This window comes from Coffea eugenioides, chromosome 2 (genome assembly GCF_003713205.1).
Source record: "Coffea eugenioides isolate CCC68of chromosome 2, Ceug_1.0, whole genome shotgun sequence".
Classification (NCBI taxonomy): Eukaryota; Viridiplantae; Streptophyta; class Magnoliopsida; order Gentianales; family Rubiaceae; genus Coffea; species Coffea eugenioides.
This window is the reverse complement of record NC_040036.1, coordinates 77043606-77068548: the sequence shown is the minus strand read 5'-3', so window position 1 is coordinate 77068548 and position 24943 is coordinate 77043606. Positions and strand designations below refer to the sequence as shown.

At 36.2% G+C, this 24943-nt stretch overlaps 2 protein-coding genes across 2 annotated transcripts in view; one reads left to right on the top strand and one right to left on the bottom strand.

The window, feature by feature from the left end:
• Positions 1-372: 372 nt before the first annotated feature.
• Positions 373-2867, bottom strand: LOC113759787 (geraniol 8-hydroxylase-like). Its single transcript, XM_027302361.1, has 2 exons — positions 1642-2867; positions 373-1075 (listed from the first exon to the last, which is right to left on the bottom strand). Exons 1-2 carry the CDS (start codon positions 2536-2538, stop codon positions 470-472), a joined length of 1503 nt encoding a protein of 500 aa, XP_027158162.1. The 5' UTR covers positions 2539-2867; the 3' UTR covers positions 373-469.
• Positions 2868-8475: 5608 nt separating this feature from the next.
• The window catches only part of LOC113760854 (BEACH domain-containing protein C2), a 36563-nt gene continuing 20095 nt past the window's right edge, over positions 8476-24943 (top strand). The window contains exons 1-8 of the mRNA XM_027303588.1: positions 8476-8635; positions 9237-11324; positions 11922-12709; positions 15061-15726; positions 16401-16535; positions 17314-17418; positions 17642-17755; positions 21836-21912. Coding sequence (XP_027159389.1) covers positions 9299-11324; positions 11922-12709; positions 15061-15726; positions 16401-16535; positions 17314-17418; positions 17642-17755; positions 21836-21912 — 3911 coding nt within the window. The 5' untranslated portion in view covers positions 8476-8635; positions 9237-9298. The remainder of the gene's footprint in view (positions 8636-9236; positions 11325-11921; positions 12710-15060; positions 15727-16400; positions 16536-17313; positions 17419-17641; positions 17756-21835; positions 21913-24943) is intronic.

Below are 24943 nucleotides of genomic sequence, written 5' to 3'. Positions count from 1 at the left end.
GTATGCCAAAAATCTGCCACCAATCTCAAAATTTTTTACAGGCTAGCTTCATAGGCAATGGTTTGACCTCGTATACATATCTACTACTTCTTCGTGTCTCAGTAAAATGTTTTGGATTTTAATTTCTTCACACATACAAAAAAAAAAGTGGATCCTGGGAAATGAAACATTCGTATTCTATGTTGACAAAATTTAAATCAAGCTTATAGTAATTCAGAATTTGTTTATTAAGTTCTCGTATTGGGTTAGAAATTAGGAAATAGTAATTCTTTAAGCAACTTTAATCTTTGATTGTTATATCTTGATGAGTTGTTGGTTATTTTCACTGCGTGATTTTTTGTGCTAACGTTCTTGCAAATTTGATATGCCAGATGAAGTCAACATATGTCAATTGCGATAAAAAATAACAAGGAATGATGCTTTCTCTGCTCACAGGGAATGATTGGACCTAAAAATCATCAGACCGAAGTCACAGCTTAACAGGAATAGCCTTTAGAGGCAAGGCCTTCTGAATTGTCAACCCAAATTTTTCTTCCATGTCTAAATCTTCTGGTTTCATTCCATCTTCCAGTTTCCAGTCAATGTTGTGAATGAAAGAAGCCAGCATCAAGTGTACCATCCGATAAGCTAGAGGCAATCCTGGACATATTCTCCTCCCAGCGCCAAAGGGAATGAGCTCGAAATGCTGGCCTCTCACATCAATGTCACTGCCTAAAAATCGCTCTGGTTCAAAATTCTCAGGATCTGACCACATTGTCGGATCCCTACCCGAAGCCCACACGTTGACAAGTACTTGTATGTTTTTTGGCACTATGAAACCATTGATTTCTACATCTTCATCAGCTTTGTGAGGAACAAGTAATGGCGCTGGAGGGTGAAGTCGAAAGGTTTCTTTGATCACTGCTTGCAGGTAAGGGAGTCGAGAGATATCTGATTCTTGGACTCCTTCCTTCTCTCCAATGACTTCCTTGAGCTCTGCTCTAGCTTTTGCAATCCTATCAGGACTGCGTAATAACTCTGTCATTGCCCACTCCACAGTAGCTGAAGTAGTGTCTATTCCTGCCACAAATAAATCCTAGTAGAAACCAGAGAGTTAGATCATCAACGTTGAGCCAAGAATTTTCTTGCCCATGAATACATGCAGACACACATACATATATAAATGTATGCATCTATGTATACATGTATACATACGTGCATGTATGTATGTATGTATCTGTGTGTGTATATATGTACGATGTGACAATAGTTAAATTTATCATAGAAAGTTAAAAATTTTCAATAGACAGTCATTTCTATTCCAAGTCCAACCTCCATTTTCCTGTCCTGCACTTTGCCAATCTGACAGCCTAGAAGCCACTTATAGCAGTCATTCTACAGCTAGAGAATATCATTTTCAGCACTTCATGGGTTGGTCAATTTTCATGATCATCAATGTGAGACTTCCATTTGTATTCTTAGGATTAGGAGTACAAGTGGAGCAAAATTCCTATTTACGAAAAACTAATGCAGAGAATCATCTCCAGGGGTCAATGAAATGACAAGAAATTGAGATGCATGGACAAAAGGTTTGAATGAGTAATTAAGCAACTAGCTTATTATAAGTGATCAAATTAGGCAGACAAATTAACCAACACTTACCAGAAGCAAATGCTTAAGATCATTGCGATTGAACTCGGACTCATTCTTTATGCTGTGATCCAAGAGTGCTTCCAACAAATCTTTTTGCTTAGCCTCCGATGTACCTCTTAGTTGCAGCCGTTCATCAATGATGTCATCAAAAATATCAAACAGCCGCTGGAAATAGAACTTGGTGTCCCGCATGATGCCTTGGGGATCAATCCTTTGTAGGACTGGAAAGTAATCTGAAAGATTAGAAGCGCCAACATTTTTCATCACCCCCCATGCCACCTCCCTGAGTTCTTGAGACGAATTAGAATCATAGTTGGCAAAATCTTTAGAAAATAGAGTTCTCGACATCAAGTTAAGAGATGTTGTGAAGGCTGCATCACCAACATTCACAGCTTTCCTGCTAACACTAGATTTATGCAAATATTCGCATAATTCTTGCAGCTTTTCTTGACGAAGGCCTTGGCTAGCGTCGAGTCTTGGTGTTGCAAAAATATTCTCTTTACACATCTTGCGCATGTTCCGCCACTGGCTCAAAACTGGCAGCCAGACCATAGAGATCTTATGGTGATCAAGTGCTTGAGCAGCAGTGGGGGCTGCTCGGCTTGAAAACAACTGGTCATATCTTTGTAGCACTTCTCTTGCAACATCTGCAGATGATACAAGTATGGTTGCTTTGCTCCCTAGCTTAAGAAACATCAGAGGTCCATAAGTTTTGGACAGTTTTGCAAATGATTGGTGAGGCTTTTCGCCAAGCTGATGGAGATTACCGATGATTGGAAATGAATAAGGCCCCGGAGGAAGTCTGGCAGCTGATTTCCGGGACCTCAAATTTGAAGTGATCACATGGATGAATGCCCAGATGACAAGATAGAATACAAGAGAAGAGACTATAGTTATAGTATCCATTAGCCTGCCTTACTTTTTCCTTCGCTTCTAATTTCTACTCTTTCTGGGACTCTACCTCCATCAGAGTGACATATTTATACAGATTTAAACCGACGCGCAAGAGATGATGTTAGCAGTAGGATCAGGACGGAAGACCAGTACCATTTGTGGGGAAACCCGCCCTCCAATGGGTTTGACATAGGCATCCAGCACCACAAATTGATTGCCTTTTTCACCGAACTTTTTGGGTTCCCAAGCCTATGCTATTCTTGAACTGGCGTCCAACGAAAGTCAAGTTGCATAAAAGTTACCATTACTTTCAAAGAAGGCAGGCAGACCTGACTGGCAAGTAAGTAGATAATTTGAATAGTATGTAGCATGAAAGGACAGCAAGGATTGGATATGCAAAAGAAGGATGGATGCAGAAATTTGGAATGGAGGAGAATAAATGCAAAATAGTTGGCCATTCATTTGCTGCCAAGGAATCTTTATGTGTAGATTCTAGTTCTTTGCCAATTAAAAATTTGTCCACACCCAAGATTTACGGGCTTGAGAGTCGAAACACAGTAGTGCTTCGGTCCATCGCATGGCACGTTCATACTCCATACAACATTACAAGATTTCGTGCCTCAACCGTCAAATCTGTCTCCAAGACTCTTTTCAAGACTTGTGACGGGTTGAGGTTCAAATTTTATTTTTTATTAATTATTATAATATGTGACTTTTCAAAAAACTTTATGCACTTATTTGATTCAATAACGATGGTTCAATCCTTATCGATCCTTGTAAATTTAATTGAGCCTCCTCGACTCCTCGTATATTAAGATATAGTAGGATAATATATAAATAAAGTGAAGATGACTTGATCAAAACTCTCAAAGTCCAGAATGCGTGTGCGACATAATCATTTCTAAATGTTCAACAATTTAATCATATTATATTACAAAAAGAAAAAAATAATTTGTACACGTCTCAATAAAAAAATAAATAATCGTAATCGACGACCACTTGCATGCACGCCACGCAGACATTTTCTCGCTAATTGGGCGTCACAGATTTCAGACGTCTGGACTTGGTGTCTTCTTCTTCCCTTTTCTTTACGTTTTCTCTTATTTTGATAGTGACATTTCTGTTTCCTTGTTAGTAAGCCAAAAAAAGAGGCACCATATTTTATTTCCTTCAGCGCCATGGACCATTCTACAGGCAGAGGATCAAAATCCTCCAGAACATCACCCATTTGTTGGCCGATCAACCCAAAAAAAATAATAATAAAAATTGCCCCTTACGACGGACAATGACTTTCTTAATGGTTTTTGATGTTTAACATTTGGGCATGAAAACTGACAATTGCTCGTCATATCTAGACGTGATCACGGTTCTAAAATCGCTAGTTTGGATTTGAAAATCAACAATTTTAATTTTTTTTGAAAGGTTGAATTTGAATAAGTTCATAGAGATAACTATGTTGACAACTCGTGAACCTCCGATTCTTGTCCAATTTCGATTATAATTTTATTCCGATTACGATTTTGATTTCTTTTAGTTACAATTCTGCCTGGTTCTTTTAATTATGCTTAAATATTTATTATTATTATAGAATTGATCCTAAAAATAATGACAATAAAGGTAGAAAAAAATTTATGAAAAAATACCTCATTATTGATCAAAACGAATTGGCCTTGAATTCATATTAGCTATAGGATCAAGACCTACTAATAGAATGGGATAATGGGTTGTTGAACTATAATTTGGACTACTGGTATTGGATGCTGACTATTAATATTGAACTCAAAATTGACCAAACAAATTTAGGTAATAAATATATTTTTCTATGATTTGAATCATTCTTAAAGTGTCGATTCCTAAACATGAACCTTTTTTCATGGTTATGGTTCCAAGTTCGATTTTCAAAATCTGATTTCAATTTTGATTCAACAAATCACTAATTCGATTTCAATGTAGATCCGGTTCAAACCTGAACCTTGATCAGCTCTGTTCATGTCTCTAAAATCTAACAGCAAAAACAAGGGAAGAGTACGGACGTTTAAGTTTGAGTTGACCCAGTCAATGCAGAGAAAAACCAAAAAGAAAAAAAATGAAACAACTAGTACCGCCCCCACGTGAATGGGCTGGTGGTTGGCGCCTCTTCCTCGGGACCGTTAGGTCCTGGGGTCGAACCTCCGCAGCAACATCAGTTCGCCGTGCATCTAACGTGCTAGGTCTGGTTGGGGCGCTGGACCGGGCCGGAGTGGGATTAGTCGGGCCGCCTTTACGGACTTGACCCGGACACCCCACTCCGTCGAAAAAAAAAAAAAAAAAAAACTAGTACCCAAAAAGCAAAACCACGAAGCGTGGAACAAGGACAACAAAGCAAAGATAACTAGATAAGTATTGGTAAGCGCATGGTGGATGAGACAAATGCCGGCCCTTTAATTTTTGTTGTCGATAAAAAAATAAGAATTGTAAATTGTTTGGAAAAAATCATTCAAAACATCCTTCATATTTCACTAATTAAATTTTTTTTGTTCTTCACTTTTAAAATAATAATTTTACATTCTTTATAAAACTAAGTCGATAAAATTTGGTTTCAATATAAGTTTTTGATCACTTTTTTTTATCCTGTATTTATTACGTGACACACATGTGATCATTTTTTTAAGAGTAAAAAGTTTAGATCCCATCTGTAATTAAACAAATGATCCAATTCATATTAATTTTTGCCCCTAACAAAATAAGATCTGACCCAAATTATAATCATTTTTGCTTAAAAAAAAGGTGGGATCAAACTCATTCCCTATCCATTTTTGCTATTAAAAAGATGAGATCTGACTTTTTTGTACATAAAAAACGATTGCGTGTGGATCACGAAGTGATTTTCAGGTCAAAAATAGTCAAAAACTTAGATTGGAATCAAATATTATTACTAATTTAAATTTATAAGAAATATAAAATTAATATTTTAAAAATAAAAGATGAAAAAATTCATTCAGCAAAACGTGAAATGGTCTTTAACAATTTTTCCAAGTACAGGTGAACCGGGCTGGGCTGAACTGAACCAGTCAATGCTGATGCCTAAGCCTACTCGCCTTTTTTAGCTGTCTCGAATTTCAACAGCACCAGCTCAAACCCATATTCATCACTACTAATATTAGTCAATGCTGATGACTAATCCCACTTGCATTTTTTTTTTTTAACTTTCTCAAATTTCAACAGCACCAACCCAAGCCCATACGCATCACCTTCGCTGTTGTTATCATTAGGAAAGAGTTTTTTTTTGTTTTTTTTGTTGGGGTTAATTTTGGAGTTACAATGAGATGATTATTAGAGAAAAAAAAGGGGCCAATTAACTTATTTTAGAGTGATTTCAATTCTTCGCACGGTCAATTGACTCAATAATTCACCTATCTTTTTAACTTAAAAAAGAAAACTGTTAACCAAGAATAGATTTTCTTTAGGTTAGACAATCAGGAAATTTTGATATTGTACTCTTTCACAGAATATAAGAAATCTATAAAACATGGACTGAACAAGTAGGTAATGCAGTCCCTAAACCAATAGAAAGTCAATTGATAAATTTTTTTTTTGTCCTTCAAGGTTTTTTTTCTCATAGTACCGACAATTTTTTTTGACTCAGCCCATCCCACAGAAGGACCAAAATAGATTTAAATGCATTTCTCTTTCTTAAATATCCTTTTTTCTCCTTTTTGTTTTTTTTAAATATCATTCTTAAATAATTTGCGCTAATTGTCAAAAAGATAAAATTTAACTAAAAAGTTCTTAACTAATTTTTTGTTATTTCCTAGTTAATTTTTTTAGTTCCCGATCTTTTATATTCTATTCTGTTAGTAGTTTTAGAATTTAATGGGATAAGAAAAAGAATTAAAATAAGATGTTTATGAATGATATATGACGATTTAATAGATTTTGGAATAGGAAATGATACAGGAGGAACAGAGAAACTTTTTTTTTTTTTTTTTAAAGGGCCAGAGAAGATCCCTTTTTCAATACCTAAAGGCCAAATGATCCATAGATGTGCATTGCTAATCATGGCTGCAAAATCATCTTGCATATTGGCCATGCTAGCTTTACTTTCTTTAGAAGTTTCCCTTTCCCCAAACGACAGCTAATAATAAATATTATTGATTCCTGTTTCACTTGGTTTACTTCAAATACAAGCAAGTTGGAGAAAAAGTTTTAGGTGTAATCACTCATTGGCCGTTGCATGCAGAAAATTTAGTCCAATAAAATAATGCGCATTCCAAAATCAATTGTCACAAAACAAGTAAATAGTTTTAAGGACTGCCTAAATATGTTGTAATTTGTTTAAATATCACCTTGGCAATTAGCCCAAATTTGAAATTAAAGGAGGACAAAATACATTTTAGCAATTTGAAATTATATATACTGTTTAACAAATTAAGAAAATTGTTAATTATGTCATTCTTAAGCATGCTACTTTTTAAATTAAGGCTTGATTTGCCTCTCAAAGAACAGTTCCTAATAATAATTATCATGTAAGTAAAGCGAGATGGAAAACAGATGAATATTTCAAAAGCTATTCTTTTCTTTCCTGCATTCAAGTAAGTTACTTGGGCCCCTCTTGGGCAGCTCGTTTGGTCACGACAGCTCTTTGGAAGTCTTTGTCCAGCTCCCTCACCAGGGATCGAGTCTCAGGGTTACCGTGTTCGGGGGAAGGGGCCTCTCCTCCAGGGTCGGAGTGGGATTAGTCGGACCCCGTAAGGATTGACCCGAACACCCACTCCGTCAACCAAAAAAAAAAAAAAAGTAAGTTACTTGGCCTATAATATAATCATGATATTCTTGTTATCTTTAATATTAAAACTTAATGTTCAGAATACATTAATATTATTAGATAAATAAAATCTTAGTAGACTAAGCTTAGTTTTACTCAAACTTGGCCTATATTTCAACTAAGCTTTTAGTTTTTTTTTTAAATTTTTAGCATCGAAGCACTATCCTGATATAAGAAAAGGTTGGCCTTACACTGAATTGATTAATTTCAAGCTATAGCCACCTCTTTTTATGGGTCCAAGTGTAGATAAATCATATTCAAAAAGCAAAAGAAGTTGTTTCTAAAAATATCAGTCAAATAATCACGAAGATTAGCCAAATAATCATAATGTCCCTAATTTCAATCCTCAAGCAATCTTCCCTTTTTATTTTTTTTCTTGTAAACTTTGGAGTCACCGTTTAATTAAAAAAGAAAAGATTAATTTAGGCTTCTACATGCACCAATATTGGATTGAAGCTTCCAATTAACATAATACTCAAATCTTTCTAAGTTGCAACCAGTGGAACCACTTTTATAGTATATTTAATTATAAGATTAATATTATATACACTGTTAGTGTACAGATTTTTTTTTTTACACAATCAGGTATGGTTATATGGCAGGTGGGTAAAAAGTGAACTAAAATTTGAACAATAATGATGTTGCGTTCATCAAAATTTGCTTGTGTAAAAAAAAAAATGTCCTTATAGAAATCTAACCTAGAAAAAACCCTAGTGCTAATATAAATCTAAATTTGCTTGTGTAAAAAAACAAAAAAGTCCTTATAGAAATCTAACCTAGTAAAAAACCTAGGGCTTATAGAATTCTAAATCTGCTTGTGAAATCAACTGCTAATAGATGTATGATGGCCTTTTGCCTCTCCTTTGACTTTATAGAAATCTAACCTAGATTTTTAGTTGTACAAAACCCTAGTAATAACTCTGTCCCCCCCAAAAAAAAAAAACTATTAAACTTCCCATGCACTTTTGGACATAAATGGGCTTTTCCGTGTTTTGACAAATGCAGAGCTGTCTTAGCCCAGATCCAAAGAACCAATAAGTGGAAAAAGAAAAAGAAAAAACAAAGCTATGCCTATTTCTACTCTGCAAGGCCATATTTTAGTAACGAGTACTTGATACAGTCTCATTACTTGGCTGGCTCGGCCTTCTCCCTCGCGTTCTACTCGCCTTCTATTCCGATCTCTCTTCCTCCCAGATTCTTCCATTTTCTTTGTTGGATTTACCATTTTTTTCCTTTCGTCCGTTCATTAAATTTCTACCTGAATCAAAATCAATGAGGGCTACGACTCATTTCCAATCTCTTAAGGTAACCAACCATATCTAGCATTTACACCCTCCGTTTCATTTAATTCTGCATTATAGATGTATTTACTGCTGGTTTTCACTTTGATTTGATCACTTTCAGGGCCCCCTTTTTTTCAATATAAGAACATAAATGCAATGTTTTGATCCTGAATGTGGATAGTTAAATTTATAATTTGACGACAATTTATTGCATTAACTGGATCTAAGTTAACTGGGATTCTTTGCTTTTCTATAAAATACAAGAAAGGATTACTAAATTGTTTTTCTGGGTTTTATTATTTATAGCTTTTAAGCATCGGGTTTGATTGACATTTGGCTCTTAGGATGGTCAACAGTGATGGAGACTTTTGTTCTACTGTTCTTTTGGGGCTTTTTAATGATCTATGCTCATGGAGTATCTATTTAGCTCCTTTCTGATTTACTTCATGGGTATTTTCGTTATTGGAATTCGGGTGGTTGAGTGAAATTTGTGGGTTTTCCTGGGCTGAGAGAAAGTGCAAGTATATGCTGAACTGTTTCTTGCTCATATGGACTTGTTCTAGATGTGGGTCTTTCTATTTTTCAGTAATGTGCCTTATTTTCTTGCTACCCAATTTGTTTAGGTAAATACTCAGTAATGCTTCAGATGAAGACTTCATTAGGTTAGGTTGAATTAATAGCAGAAATGGAAGGGGAAGAGGTTAACGAGCATGAACAAACTCCTGGTAGGGAACCAGAAATTATTGGAGAAGGTGATAATATAGATGAAAGGGTAGGGACGTCTCATACAGGAATTGTTGATATTACAAGTGTTAGTACAGATGATATAGAAAATAGTGTAGGTTTGCAAAGGCCAGATTCTGCAGCTTCAATTGCAGATGATGACCATTTTGAGCAGGTTTCTTTAAAAGACCAAGATAAAGGTGGAGAAGAGACAAAACAATTGGAAAGTTCTGCTAGTTTGAGGCATTCATCAGGTGGGAGTGAGGACCTGTTTGAGTATTCTTTTGGGACAGTTCCGTCAGGGTTCAATTCTCCGCCAGATGCAGATGTGCACCATGATCGCCATTTTTCTAGCCCTGGGCCAGAGAGTGAATCAGTTCATGATGTTCAATTGTCCCCTTCTTCAGTTAGTGTGGATTCTGCTATGTATTCATATGGCGACGGTGCTTTCTCTCCTGTTGACTCACCACAAAAGCCTAGGCCGAAACAGGTTATGCCAAATGTGTCTCCAGAGCTATTGCATTTAGTGGATTCTGCCATTATGGGAAAGCCTGAAAGCTTGGACAAGCTAAAGAATATTGTGAGCGGTGTTGAGAGTTTTGGATATGGCGAAGAGGCTGATACCGTTGCGTTCTTGGTTGTTGATTCCCTTCTTGCGACAATGGGAGGTGTTGAATCTTTTGAGGATGAGGATAACAATCCTCCTAGTGTGATGCTGAACTCTCGGGCTGCCATTGTGGCAGGTGAACTTATTCCTTGGCTACCTTGTGTTGGTGATATAGCAGGTCTTATGTCCCCTAGGACTAGGATGGTAAGAGGATTGCTTGCTATCTTGCGTGCCTGCACTAGGAACAGAGCTATGTGCTCCATGGCTGGTTTATTAGGGGTCTTGCTGCGGTCAGCTGCTAAGATATTTCTTCAGGATGATGGTTCGAGTGAGCAAATGAGTTGGGATGGAACCCCTCTGTGTCATTGCATTCAGTATTTAGCTGGGCATTCTCTCAGTGCCAGTGATTTGTATAAGTGGTTTCAAGTAATCACAGAGACACTTCACACTAAATGGGCTGCTCGATTGACTCTTTCTTTGGAGAAGGCAATGGGCGGAAAAGAATCAAGGGGTCCAGCATGCACATTTGAATTTGATGGTGAAAGCTCTGGCTTGCTTGGTCCTGGAGAGAGCCGTTGGCCATTCATAAATGGATATGCATTTGCGACCTGGATCTACATCGAGTCTTTTGCAGACACACTAAATACTGCAACTGCCGCAGCAGCTATTGCTGCAGCTGCGGCTGCTACATCAGGAAAATCATCAGCTATGTCAGCAGCTGCTGCTGCCAGTGCTTTAGCTGGTGAAGGCACAGCACACATGCCACGGCTTTTCAGCTTCTTATCTGCTGATAATCAGGGGATGGAAGCATATTTTCATGCCCAGTTTTTGGTAGTAGAATGTGGAAGTGGGAAAGGCAGGAAGGCTTCTCTGCATTTCACTCATGCATTTAAGCCACAATGTTGGTACTTTATTGGCCTTGAACATACTTGCAAGCAGGGGCTACTTGGGAAAGCAGAGAGCGAATTAAGGTTATATATTGATGGATCCTTGTACGAAAATCGTCCTTTTGATTTTCCACGGATTTCCAAGCCACTTGCATTTTGCTGCATTGGAACTAATCCACCTCCAACAATGGCTGGTTTACAACGGCGTCGTCGTCAATGTCCTTTGTTTGCTGAAATGGGCCCTGTATATATCTTTAAGGAACCTATTGGGCCTGAGAAAATGATTCGTTTGGCTTCTAGGGGAGGGGATGTGCTACCTTGTTTTGGTAATGGAGCTGGTTTACCATGGCTAGCTGCAAATGACCATGTACAAAAGATGGCAGAAGAATATGCAAATCTGGATGCTGAAATTGCTGGGTCCCTTCATCTCCTCTATCACCCTAATTTACTGAATGGGCGCTATTGTCCAGATGCTTCCCCCTCTGCTGTAGCAGGTTTGAGATTTTGTCATGCAGTCTATAGCTAAATTAAAATGGACTTATTTTATGCTTTCTCTTATTTATCCTTTCAAGAAGCAATTCATCTACTTATCTAATGATGTACTGTTAAATGCAACGACATCTTCTGTTGCAGGATGGTGCATATGATTTCTAATTTTTAGGATGCTTTTCTATCTTTTGGAGGATGGAAATGTTAACAAGATCCCTTTTTAAATAATTTTTTTGATTTCTAGTTCCCTGCAAAGAAGTAAATTTCTGTATGAAACATGTTCACACAAACACACCAGGCACATATGCCTCTGAGTTCCTATTCTTCAATTTCTGTAGACAAACTTCTGATTTTATCAGTTTTCTTGATTGTTATTTTTCGTTATTTTTCTTTTTCCTGTATATATGCATTGTGAGTTGCTCTTGTTGTTTTATAATTTTATGTATCTATCTTTTCTTATAAAATCTGCTATCTCGCCCTCAAAATCTTTTGTTTTTTTTTTTAATGTTGTTGTGGATATTTTTGCAATTCACTTTCTGCTTCTAGCTTGAAAATATGGTGCAACTGCTTTTGCTTAGTTGAAGTGTTCCTGAATGTCTCAGGCATGCATCGAAGGCCTGCTGAAGTTCTTGGGCAAGTGCATGTAGCAAATAGAATGCGGGCCACAGAGGCTTTTTGGGCCTTGTCTTATGGAGGTCCCATGTCTTTACTTCCATTAACAGTAAGCAATGTGCATGACAATAGCTTAGAACCACAACAAGGTGGCCTTTCTTTGTCGTTGGCCACAACTTCTCTTGCTGCTCCTATATTCAGAATTATTTCTCTGGCCATTCAATACCCTGGAAATGTTGAAGAGTTGTGTCGTAGAAGAGGGCCTGAGGTTTTGTCGAGAGTGTTGAATTATCTCCTTCAAACTCTGTCCTCACTTGATGCTGCAAGAAATGATGGAGTAGGGAATGAGGAACTTGTTGCAGCAGTTGTATCCTTATGCCAATCTCAGAAACAAAACCATGCCCTCAAAGTGCAGCTTTTTAGTACCCTGCTACTGGATCTAAAGATCTGGAGCTTGTGCAGCTATGGGTTACAAAAGAAGCTTCTATCTTCACTTGCTGATATGGTTTTTACTGAGTCATCCATTATGCGAGATGCTAATGCTATTCAGATGCTTCTTGATGGCTGCAGGCGTTGTTATTGGACTACTCGTGAAAGTGACTCTGTTGATACCTTTTCTATAGATGATGCAGCTCGCCCTGTTGGTGAAGTTAATGCATTGGTTGATGAGCTCTTAGTGGTTATTGAACTATTGGTTCTGGCAGCTCCTCCTTCAGTGGCTGTGGATGATGTGCGTTGTTTACTCGGATTTATGGTTGACTGTCCACAATTGAATCAGGTACATGCAATTCTAATTGTGGATAATGTTTCTTTAGGTTGATCTGTTGTGGCTTATATAGACACACAAACAAACACATGAGCATTTATTTATTTATATATCTCTTCATTTCTGCTATTAGTATATACATTATGCTTTTTATGTGTTCTTCCTAAGCTTCGTGGTTGTTATTTTTTATCATGGAGTTTGAACATAATTATGTGTGTCTCTTATATGGGCATGCTTCATATCTCCGTTTTTAAAGATTATGTTATGCCATCCTGCTTATATTTGCTTGTTACTTGTGAAGTATGAGCTTCTTTGTCAACTTGTAATGCCATTTTATCATTTGACACTGAAATTTCATGTTAGTCTGGGGCTTGTTATCTTTGTCCATTATCCACATTAAAATTGTATCTTGAACTCCAAGTTCTGCAGTATATTCTGTAAATGTGATTTTATTAGCTTGTCTGTTTCCTTTTCTTATAGAATTCTTGGGAAAATGCCTTTGAAACTTTCTGAAACTGCTGATTGTATAGTATGCAGTATGACATTATGTTTTAGAGAATGTATAGAACCTGCCCAAATATCTTCTTTTGTTTCCTAACAGATGTGTTAACAACAATTTTGCACCTGTAATTCGATTGATAATTTTCTGTGTAATCAACTGTGCAATCTCAAAAAAAAAGAAAGGTGTGCCATCTCATTTAATATTGCTCTTGCTGCACTCTAAGATGCCTTGGGTATTAACTAACTCAATTATGGGGCTGAATTTCCCCCCTTCCCCTCCCAGCATTATCTTTTAAAAAAGATGTATTGAAAAATTTTGTTATTATTGCTGTAGAGCTCAACGTAATCCATCCCAGAATATATTCCTTCACTTTTTTTTTCCTTTTCAATTTCCTGTCTGTTTTAAGTTATTCCTCATGACATGTCCAACTTGCACTCCTCTGTTTTAGAGATATGGTGTACTGATGTCTTGGTTCAGATGATTTTACATATATACCTACTTGTGCTTGCACGCTCGCACACGTGTACATGTGTTGATGTTTCATGTATACCAGTGCTAAGGGCACACCCAATGTGTGTGCAATTTAGAGATAAATTTTACATTACATAAATTTATATGAACTATTACAAATTTTGATTTTTAAGATATTTTTCACTGAGATTATAAATATCTTATTGGTTACACTGTTTGTGGATGGTTATATTGGCAACATGTGCTTTAGTAGTCAGATTGAAAACTGGTTTTGGTTAGCATGCAAAATTAAGCTTTGTGAGGGTAAAAATGGAAGTCTAAAAAGTGACAAAAATTTGTTTACACCAAACCCAAGGCTCCAACTTTAAGTATAGTATAGATATTTAATCTTTTGAACTGGAGAATCTGATATGTTAGAATATACCAACCTATTAAAGATTAGCTGTGGAAAACTATGACTCTGAACTTTAGAGATTGGGGAATAATATTTCAATGTTATTTTTTCTGGTTCCCTTGACTACATGTATACCTATATTCCAATGATCATATATGTATTTTGTTGTATCTAGTTGAAAAACCTTGGGTCTTAGCATATGTTTGTCTATCAAAGGTTAGTAGTGGAAAAGGTATGATTGGGGAGTAATATTTGGGAGTTGTGTGCTTATTTTGCCCTTCTCTTGTGATGCCACTCTGTTGATTAGTTCGAATACCTACGAAGATCGTACCTTTCCTTCTCTTTTCTATTTGACTCTCGGAAATGGTGTAAATTGAGATGAAGGCATCTTGCTACTGGTCCTGACTGTTTCAGTCTACATGCCTACATAAACTCAGTGGAATATTATGCAAGCAAATTTTGACTGCTTCTACTCTATCAATTCCGTCAGATTAGCAGTGTTCAAGTCATCAACACCTGTAAACTTGAATTTATTCACTATGTTTACTATTCTCAAGTATTGTCAGAGAAGCTCATATATCTTTTAAGTTGATCTAGTAGAAAAGATAAGGTGTCCTGATGAATCTGGATAATCAGTTGCATTTGCTTGTTATGCTATGGCTGGAGCATGCTGGTTGCACTTCTCTATTTGTTGTTAGGAGCACGTTTTTAAGCATACTGGACATGTTATTTGATCTGTGGTGTAATTATTTGAAGTGCTTAAAATATTTCTGCTGTCAGAGTTTCTTTTCTCTCACTTCCAAACTACTTGATTTTCATATCAGTTTGGCCTTTTAAGTTTGAGATTGAGGATTTCATCCTGAAGCTCAGATATGTTAGCATCCACAATTTTGATTCTAGCTAATGATTCAAACTTCATAACTATGAATCTTGTTAGTCCCAGCATTTTCTGCTAGATCACTGGGTTTGCATGTATCTCATTTTTCATGCCTACAGGTTTCCAGGGTATTGCATCTCATCTATAGGTTGGTTGTACAGCCCAACGCATCCAGGGCTCAGACCTTTTCTGAGGCATTTATGGCATATGGTGGTATAGAAACCCTTCTAGTCCTATTGCAGCGTGAAGCAAAAGCTGGAGACCTGGATGAACCAGAATTATCGACTGAGAATGAAAAATCTCTTTCAACAGGGAAATCAGATTTAAACAATCAAGATGGACTTTTGGAAAGTAGCCGCATCGGTAATACAGGACATATGGAGGAAAATGAATTAGCTTCACCTGAAAAAGGGAAACTTGAGTCTTCTACCATTGAAAGGATGTCATCTGTATCTGAGTATCTTTTCCTCAGGAATTTAGGTGGCATCACTTCTTCAATAAGTGCTGAAAATGCAAGAAAGAATGTATACAATGCAGACAAAAGTGATAGCATTGTTGTTGGCATTATTAACATCTTAGGTGCTTTAGTTATATCAGGACATCTGAAATTTGGTACACACGCTCCTCCAGATATGAGTAATAATCTTCTTGGTTTGCTTGAGGGAGGGGGGACCATGTTTGATGACAAGGTTTCACTTCTACTTTTTGCTTTACAAAGAGCTTTCCAAGCAGCACCAAACAGGCTTATGACTAGCAGAGTATACACAGCATTATTAGGGGCCTCGGTATGACTTGCTCTATGACTCCTGGTTTTGAATTTTTTACCTCATTTTTTCTCTTTCCCAAGATTTTCGCAGCTAAACATATATGCCAAAAACATATTCGTAGGGTACCAAATTTCTTAGCATCGTCCTTTCTACTGAAGCCATGTAGAAGAAATGTTCTAATATTCGCTTTTTCTAGTTGTCTTAAATGAGTTCTATGCTTATTTGTCTGAAATAATCATTTTGCATTTAGGTGAAATGATTTCTGCACTGCAACTAGAATGGCAATTTTAGTTTTTAGAGAAATGCAATTGCTATTGGGTCTTGGTGAGCATGGTTGTGCATTTGACTGTAGCAATATTGATGATTGTTGCTTTCCTCGACATTACTTGTACCGAGTTTGTAATGATTTGCATTAGTTTTTTTAGAACAAAATGTAGAGGTTTTCTTTCATCTTTTTATAGGTAGAAGAACTTGTGTTGATAGGAGTTGAGGTGATGTATTACTGCCAGAAGAGATTAATATAGTTGCGTTGTTGTTTTCGTTATTAATACGACTGTAATTGTTAGTTGTAGTTACTACTATTTACAATCATTATTGTTGTTGTTTCTGTTAGTACTGATTAACTTTGACACTGGAAAAGTGCTTGAGGAGAATGTTTTAGAAGGATCTAAGGTGTGATCCTTATGTTGCAGTTAAATGCTCCTTCAACAGATGATGGACTGAACTTTTATGACTCTGGTCATCGCTTTGAGCATTTACAGCTTTTGTTAGTTCTTCTACGGTCACTTCCATACGCATCCAAGACATTTCAAAGTCGAGCACTTCAGGTATTAAGTTGGATTTTGCATTTTCTCTAACTAATCAATCTTATCTTTCTTTCAGTTTCATAGAGTTTGATCCAATGAATTGACGTTATTAAGATAATTTTGCATGCGGTGAAAATTCGTATGGCATGAAATGAAAATCAAGCTTGATAAAGTTTGCTGAATTTGTACTATTTTTGATTTCATGATCGTTGGATATTCTGTACTTGAATATTAACATCATCTCAGATGCGGGTAATGCTCCACATATCTATTTCCATCTTCAATTCAATCCCATAGTTTCTGGTAGTATGTGATATGACCGAATTATCATAATTTTATTTCTTACATCTTCCCATACAAATGACTTCTAAAGCACATTATTCATATTGATCATCTTTAGCATGTTATGGCTTTTGTTGTTTCTATTTTATTGTTAACCACTAGCAATTATGGAAGGCCTGTGAGAACGTAAGCATGCATGTGTCCTTGCTTTTTGTTCTTTTAGTCTTAAAATGGATTGTTCGCATGGATATAAGGGCTAAAATGTGTTGGAAGGAATCATAGGTGCAAAATAATGCTTTCTTGCTCCTGTAGATGCTTGTAAGATATATGAATTTCCACTGTAGTGGATAGGATGGATAGATTATGAGGAAGTGCAGATTTTATATCATAACAGACTGAAGTATTACAATAGAGTAGGTCTGTAAATTTCGGTCAATTTTCCCTTAACCATGTGTTTAGACATGGTTTTCCCTGGTCCTTCAGTTTCTCATCCTGCTTGTTCTCTACTCAATTTTAGGATCTCCTAATCTTGGCTTGCAGTCATCCGGAGAATAGGAGGAGCTTGACGGCCATGGAGGAATGGCCTGAGTGGATTTTGGAAATTCTTATATCTAATTATGAGGTAGCAATAAGTGCTAATAGTTTCAGCTTATTTGTTTTTTCTTTTTAATTTACTGAATCTTTAATGTTTCTGATGACGTCTTAGTAAACGAATTTAGGAAGTATTTTTTGCTTCTTCTTTCCCTCGTGAAGTGGTGCAGAGGCTGCTTTTCTTCTAATTTTTGTGTATATCTGACATGTCCATTTCTTTTCTTCTTTTCCTGGGGGCTACCTTTCTTATGTAGACAAGTGTTGTTACAACTGAAACTTCATCAAGCCTGAAAGATGTGGAAGACCTTATACACAACTTCCTGATAATCATATTAGAGTATTCAATGCGCCAGAAGGATGGATGGCAGGTTAATTCTGTTTCAAATCTCTTGTTTATATCTGTTGTGCATGTGTGAGTTTGTATCTGCATATGTGTGGTTATATATATTTGTGATGTTACCATGTCCACTTACAATGAAAATTTGGAAGGTAAAGGAACATCCAGATCTAGGCAGATTAGTAGACGAGGGGAATCATTGGTTGTACCAAAGAGATGAGATGATTCTATCAATGTGGTCGGATGAGTTCTCTTTAAGATAGGCTAGCGAATGGTAACTATTTGATTTATACAAATTGCTTGTGCTGGAGCTTAATAAGGCTCAAATCAATTTTGCTTGACTTGAACCTGAAATATTGGATTTCAATTTACCATCAGCTTGGCCATGCAAAATGTGTTGTTTAGCTCCAAAATTAGCGAATTAGAATAAAACTTTTTATGCCCATTTCTACGCATGTATGTGCAACATCTATGTCTACATATGCATAAAAGTTTTTAAACTCACGTATTGGGGTGAGATATCCAACATATGGGCTTAATATAGAAGAAGATGAAGGCAAAAGAAAAAAAAATCTAATATGGGTACAAAAGTTCACAACTGATGGGCCGCAAAGACCATTCATTGTCATTTCTCTTCAATCGTTATTTCATCAATTGGTCTATAATGACTGACTTCTCCTATTTTGGAGATTTAAGATCCTCTTTTAGTCACAAATATTCAACTTTGGATATTTATGGGGCTATTCGATTCTAAGCATTCTCTTGGCTGTACTAATTTGCTGTTTGATTCTAAGCATTTTTTTTCTTTAATATTTATATCATCATTTGTCATATAAAGTAATCAGTGGAGTAGAGAAACTTATATCTAAAGTAGAAACTTTTTTTTTATCATATGTGTTGAATATGGTGCCTAATGATCTTTGGTGAAAGCTTTAAAGGAGGGATATAATGTCTGACACAACATGAGTTGAGAAATTGGTTTAACTTTTGCAGACTGGATGATTAGTTGACCTCTTTGAAATAGGTTCAGGATATCCTATGGTTTTTATTTGGCTAAGCTAGATTGGTAGTTCTAAAGTGAGAGAGATTCCCTAAAGGGTTTGAACTATGTGAGAGAAATATGATGCTTCTGGTTTCTTCAGAGGTTATCATTGGAGAACGATTGAATGTTGAAACACATTTTAGCTGTAATCCTGGGTAGTTAAACTTCTCTGGTTAGTGGAATGGCTATGTGCTGATGTATACTCTACCATTGTAGTGTTGATCTGTTTCTTTATATGTACAGTTCTGTTATTCTTTGGAATTCAGATTTTGGTTCAACCAGCACTACCACATCTTTGGACTAAAAGACATTTCATTATTTGTTTGTTGTTCTTCAAGTTAATTCTAAAATTGCAATGGTTTTGTTTATTCCAGTTTGTAACATAATAAGATCATAAGCTTCAGAAACTAAGATGTGGATGATAGAAATATTCTTGAGATTTTTGGGCTTCAATTGAAACATATTTTTAAGAACATCAACTATTATAACCATTATTTGATTTTTTTTAATTAGAATTCGGATGTTGAAATGCTTTGGATCTAAACTAGCTATTGTTTTTGGCAAAAAAAGGGGTTGTTATCTTTTATTCTTTTTATCTTATGAAGTAGTTGAAGAAAATGTTTTTTTAGATAATGGTCCACTTAAAATACTCAATTCAAGTTGAAATCTGGAGAATATGGAAAATATCTACAGCATCATTATTTGGGCCTTTTTCAACATGTCAAATAGGTGGAGGTAGAGACAACTAATACACATTTAATGGGATTGTGTTGAGGATGAATATGAGCATTAAAACCTTTAGGCATGCTAATGTTGTTCGATGGCTTAATTTTTGTTTTGTCATGTAAATTTAGTTCAATGAATGTGTCATGGATTGTTATGTAAGTTGATTAACGTGACCCTTCATGTACCACATAAGTCCTGTTTTCAATTGGGGCATGCTCCCCATCGTCCCTCTCATATCTGTTTCCTAACGTGAAAGTATGACATTTTTCAGTTAATTGATTAGAACTGCCAATGTATATATATGATTTAATTGGATACTGGTGCTTCTTGTACTATCTAAAGGAACAAGATTTCGAAATAAAATATTTGTCAAACATTTGCTGCTCCCCCTCCCCACCCCAAACTTTTCCTTGAATATGGACTGCTGCTATTTCAAGTCAAGTCCAAAGAAATATTATAGTTCCTTTGTCCTAAATTGAGTGTCTTGGCTTTTTAGTGCATACCAAAATATTGCCTACTTTAAGTTAATTTTTTTGTTTTCTTCAAATACCTTGTACGTCCATGATATTTAGTCGTCATACGTGTGCTTTACTACCTCCTTAGATTCTAATATACAAATATGGAAGACTCCACATTTTTTTTTTAAAAATCTCTTGACACCTTATCCAATTAAACTATGATATTTAAATGGGGGAGAGGGAGAGCTGAAGAGCAGAAGCTAAATACTGGTCCATCAAATATGGAGTGGGCAAATGAAAAACGAGATTAAGGACAAACTGGCAGTCATCTTTTTAACTAATTAAATGAGAAACTCCATCAAAGTTTTTAGAAATTTGTAATTAACTTTCGCTGCATTTGGCTTCACAAAGCATTTTGATTCATGAAGACAACCATGTCTTGCTCCTGCATGTTTTGAAATCTTTCGATCCATATAACTAGAGGCTCTTGTTTACTATTCACGGATTTTCTTCCCTTTTAAGGTTAGCAAGTGTACTTGACACATTATGCGATATTTAGATGACCGCAGGCTGTCAATTGGATCATTTTTCTATCAGTATCCTATATAAAGTATATCAAGGCAATGGCAAAGTTTGCCATCTCCTCTTTAACTTACCTAATAAATAAACATTTGTTAGTGATTTTTGGGTCTGTTTAGATGGTGTGGTTTTTGGTGTGTTTGTCTAAAACTTACTGGAGCTTATTGTAGATGTTTTATGATATATTGGTGTTTGTCCAAAACACCTCTTTCCCTCTCCTTGTCCCTCTCTCACCTGCCACCCCTCTCCTTCTCCCCTTCAATCCTCCCCACCACCTCCTAACCACCACCTTGATCCCTTACCCCTCCTAGGACAGGATGAGTGAGGGGGTGTGGCGGTGGAAGGGTGGAGGTGATGGTGGGGTGTTTTTGTTCAGTATCTATTTTAGGTGTTTTAGGGTGTTTTTAGCAAGTTACTATAGAAGGCAGTTTAAAAGAGAAAAATCTTTTTAAAATGCTCCAAACAGGGGGTGCCAAACAGAGGCTGCGATCAGATGGGATGGGGGAGGCGGGGGAAGGGAGGGAGGGGAGGAGGAAGGAGGGGGAGAAAGTGGGAGAGGGGGGAGAGAGGAGGGAGGGGGTGGTATTATTTTCAATTTTCAAAAAATGCCCTAAAACAATTTTGAATTCTAAAATATCCCAAAATACATCATCAAAAACACCTCTAAAAACATCTAACTATCTACAGTAAAAGTTTTTCACATATACTGCCATAGAAAAATTTTTGAAAAACACCCCAAAAAATACCTAATTCATGTGGAACCTACCTCTAAAAACATCTAACTATCTACAGTAAAAGTTTTTCACATATACTGCCATAGAAAAATTTTTGAAAAACACCCCAAAAAATACCTAATTCATATGGAACCTAAGACGTTCTATTTTTGGTTATCAAACATGTCTGAACATATTAAGGTCTGAACCCATTAAGCGCTGAATTGAGTTGTCAAACAGGGCCTATGTAAATGTTGTCTATATATAGACCCATTAATTAGAGTCAATAAAGGAGACTAGGGCCTCATTAATTTTGGCATTGGATCTTATATTGCTTGCCAATATAGTACTTCGTTTATGGAAGAAAAGAGAACAAAATGTAGTATTTTGTTGCTTAAGGTGTAGTAGCCTATCAAAGTGCCTCTCAACTTGATTGCTACCTGACATAATTCTGTGAGCTTCACCTTTGTTTTTGTATGTTTGATTTTTTTTCCCTCTGGTATCTGACGAGCCTTTCTGTTCTGTATAACCTTCTAAACTTCTGTCTCCTTCCGCTTCATTCATGTTATTCGTTGAATACTTCGCTTTGACAGGATATTGAAGCTACAATTCATTGTGCAGAGTGGCTCTCGATGGTGGGTGGTTCTAGCACAGGAGACCAAAGAATCAGGTGCCACTACATATCAGTTCTACCTTTCTGAAATTGTTAGAAAATATCAACTTATGTTGTTTGTTTTAACTGCCTCCAATGGTCACTGATTTTCAGAAGGTCTAAGATACAGTAGGAATTCACAATATTGAGATTGGACCTAGTTTCCATGTTAAGTTTGTCTTGGAAAGAACATTAGTAATCTTAGTGGCGTTCCTATATTCTTGTGTCCTCTAATAGTCAACTGTGGCTTCCTTTTGGTTGTATAAGCTAATGAAATTAGTCATTCTGTTGCTTGCATGTCTCCAAGTACATGTCCTTCTTGTTTATATGTATTTGGTAATTTGAAGCCTTCAATCATGTGTGAGTGATATTATTGTTGAACTAATAACGACTGTAAACACCTTTGAGGGCTGTGGTTATCCCATGTTAATGCAATTCATAGCATCTTGGGGTTGGTGTTGCATCATGTGAACATCATGTTGCATTTAAGTGCTATGGTACTCTGTCCTGAGTAATTAGAATCCTGAAACTCCAAAAAGTTTTGTGCTTTTACCTTGTGTGCCTCCTGAGATGCTATGATCAAGTCAGGTTATTTAAGAAGAGGAAAGAAACTTTGGCTTTGAATGATACTTTTGAAGAATTCTTTAGGGTGGGAAAGGACACAGAAGGGGTTTTAAAGGTGTGGAGTACCCTTTTAGGTTATTGAACTGGTTTTTGTTCTACATACTTCTTTTGGATTTAGCGAGTCTACCCCAGTTGTGTTGAAGTTTGGACGGATGTTGTTTGGCAGATTATAGGCTGCTTGAGATTACTCATTCTATGCTGGCATCTGCCCTTCATAAACAGAACAAAGAAAAAAATTGTGAGTGGTTTAAATTGCCTTTGTGGGGGACCTAAGGTTGCCTGTTTCTTCTGAACAACTGAGAGATGTATAGTTTGACTTTGTTAGTTTTAGGGGATTTCTTATATGAAGCTATTTGTGGATGTTGGTATACTGTTTTCTAGACCATGTTTATACCAAATGAGTGAACTAGCTATGGAAAACTAGGTGTGGGTTTGCTTATGAAATTGGCTAGAAAACACAAGCATTGAACTGAAAGTGGAGAAGGATTTATGAGTTGCTTAGAAGCACTCCTGGTTTTAGGGCTAATAGGAATTTGGTGTTTGATTTAGGCCAGGAAAAGTGGGAACAGTAAGACATTAATTAGTAGCCAAATGGACAGGTAAATTTGTAAAAGGGATGAGGCGGAGAATTGGGGTGCTTTTGAGATGTTCACCTTCTCAGGAGAAAGATCACTACATGTCCCCCATGAACTGAGATATTATGTTGCAACTTTGCTCTCCTGTCCTCTTGGATCTTAGTTCCCTTTTGTCTTGAAGTGAAAGACTATTACTTTGTAGTAGGTCTTCTTCCTGATTTTGTTTTAGTCCCATTGAGATGGTGCTGATAAGTGAGTAGCAAGTGTAGTAATGGTTGGTTCTCGATTGATTTCATGTGAGTGCAATTTGCCATGTCGAACAGTTACAGATGTCAGGTTAATTATGGCTCTTAATGTCGGATGTTTGGTAGCTTTTAGCTGATTTTGAGTGGGGACCTGGTTGTGCCTTGGTTGGCCTTGTGAAACTCTTTATCCTGATGGAATTTTGCAATCACATACAAGGCCACGGTTCAATGGTGAATATGGGGATGATGGTCTATAGTTGCTGAGTGGGCAAAGTTGGATTGTATGGTGGTGTTCTTGCTATCAACAGGAAGGTGGATTATCATGTCCTATCAAACTTGATCAGCAATGAATTCCTAATTACATTTAGGGTACGTTTGGTTCTACAGAATTGGAATTGAATTGGAATTGAAATTCTATAGAATTAGAATTCTAGGAATTGGAATTCCAAAACGTTGGAATTCTTTTGTTTGGGAAATGCATAGAATTGATATAGAATTCATTTGGAATTCCAAATTCTTTGTTTGGATGCGAGAAGAATTCATTAAGAATTAGAATTGTTTCCATCTAACATTTGCTTACATAAAAATTTTCTTTTTTTCTTTTTCGTATGGAATAATTTTTTAAACATTTAGCTAATTCTTACTAAAGTTTCAAGGAAAAAATCAATTAATGCCTTTAATAATTTATTTTTTCTTGCATTTAACCAATTGTTATTACAGCTTTAAAGAAAAAAACCAATTAGTTCCTTTTCTACAAAATAAAAATATAGTATTACTCTTGTTTCCTTTATTCTTAATTAAATTATATTAGATACAAAACTAATTGGGGTATGTAAGACAACAAGATAAAGTTCGTTGTGTATGTAAGTAAAGTTTCTGGACAATGATGAACAAGAAAGTAACTATTCACAAAATAAAAACAAGAAACTATGAAGTCTAAAGTATCTCTTAACAAGACCACATTAACATGCCTTTTCATGCAGACACGTTTGACCCAAAACTTCAAGAACAGTTTTGAACAAAAACCTGCATCACTTGTTACCAACAAACCATAAATATCTCATCTTGTGCAATTCGTTGATTTTTAAAGAGAAAATTATCAGTGGAAAGGTGTGCTGCCAAACATACACAAATCCACATGCATAAACAGATTGTACATGGTTGCACAAGTGAAGTTGCTCTAGTCCCTGCAAGAGAGCTTCTTCGACCTTTTGCAAAGAATGCTGAAGATCATATATTCTCACAACTTGCTGAGCACTAATTATCATGACATTAATTATCATGACATGAGTCTTAACATCAAAAAAACGATACATCTCTCAAAATGGTCCATCGCTTCTTGAACAAACCAAAATTGTGGTCTTGTTGAGAACAATCACACCACAGCTTATTTGAATCCATCAACTGTGACAAATACAAGTTCATTAACTTGACTAAAATTGCATCCACTACTAAAGACTTCAGCAGAAGTAGTAATTAAATCACCAGAATGCAGCTTTAGGATGAAATAAGTTCCCTTGTTGAATGTCAATAACCTCAATTTTCTTTACTCCATTTTCTTTCTGTCGGTAGATTCTTTCTTTCTCCATTTCCTCCCTCCTTTGG

Coding starts and splice junctions, on each gene's coding strand:
- LOC113759787 (XM_027302361.1), bottom strand. CDS start 2,538: ATGGATACTATAACTATAGTCTCTTCTCTTGTATTCTATCTTGTCATC. Junction 1,076..1,641: donor ATCTTAAGCATTTGCTTCTG/GTAAGTGTTGGT, acceptor GGTTTCTACTAG/GATTTATTTGTGGCAGGAAT.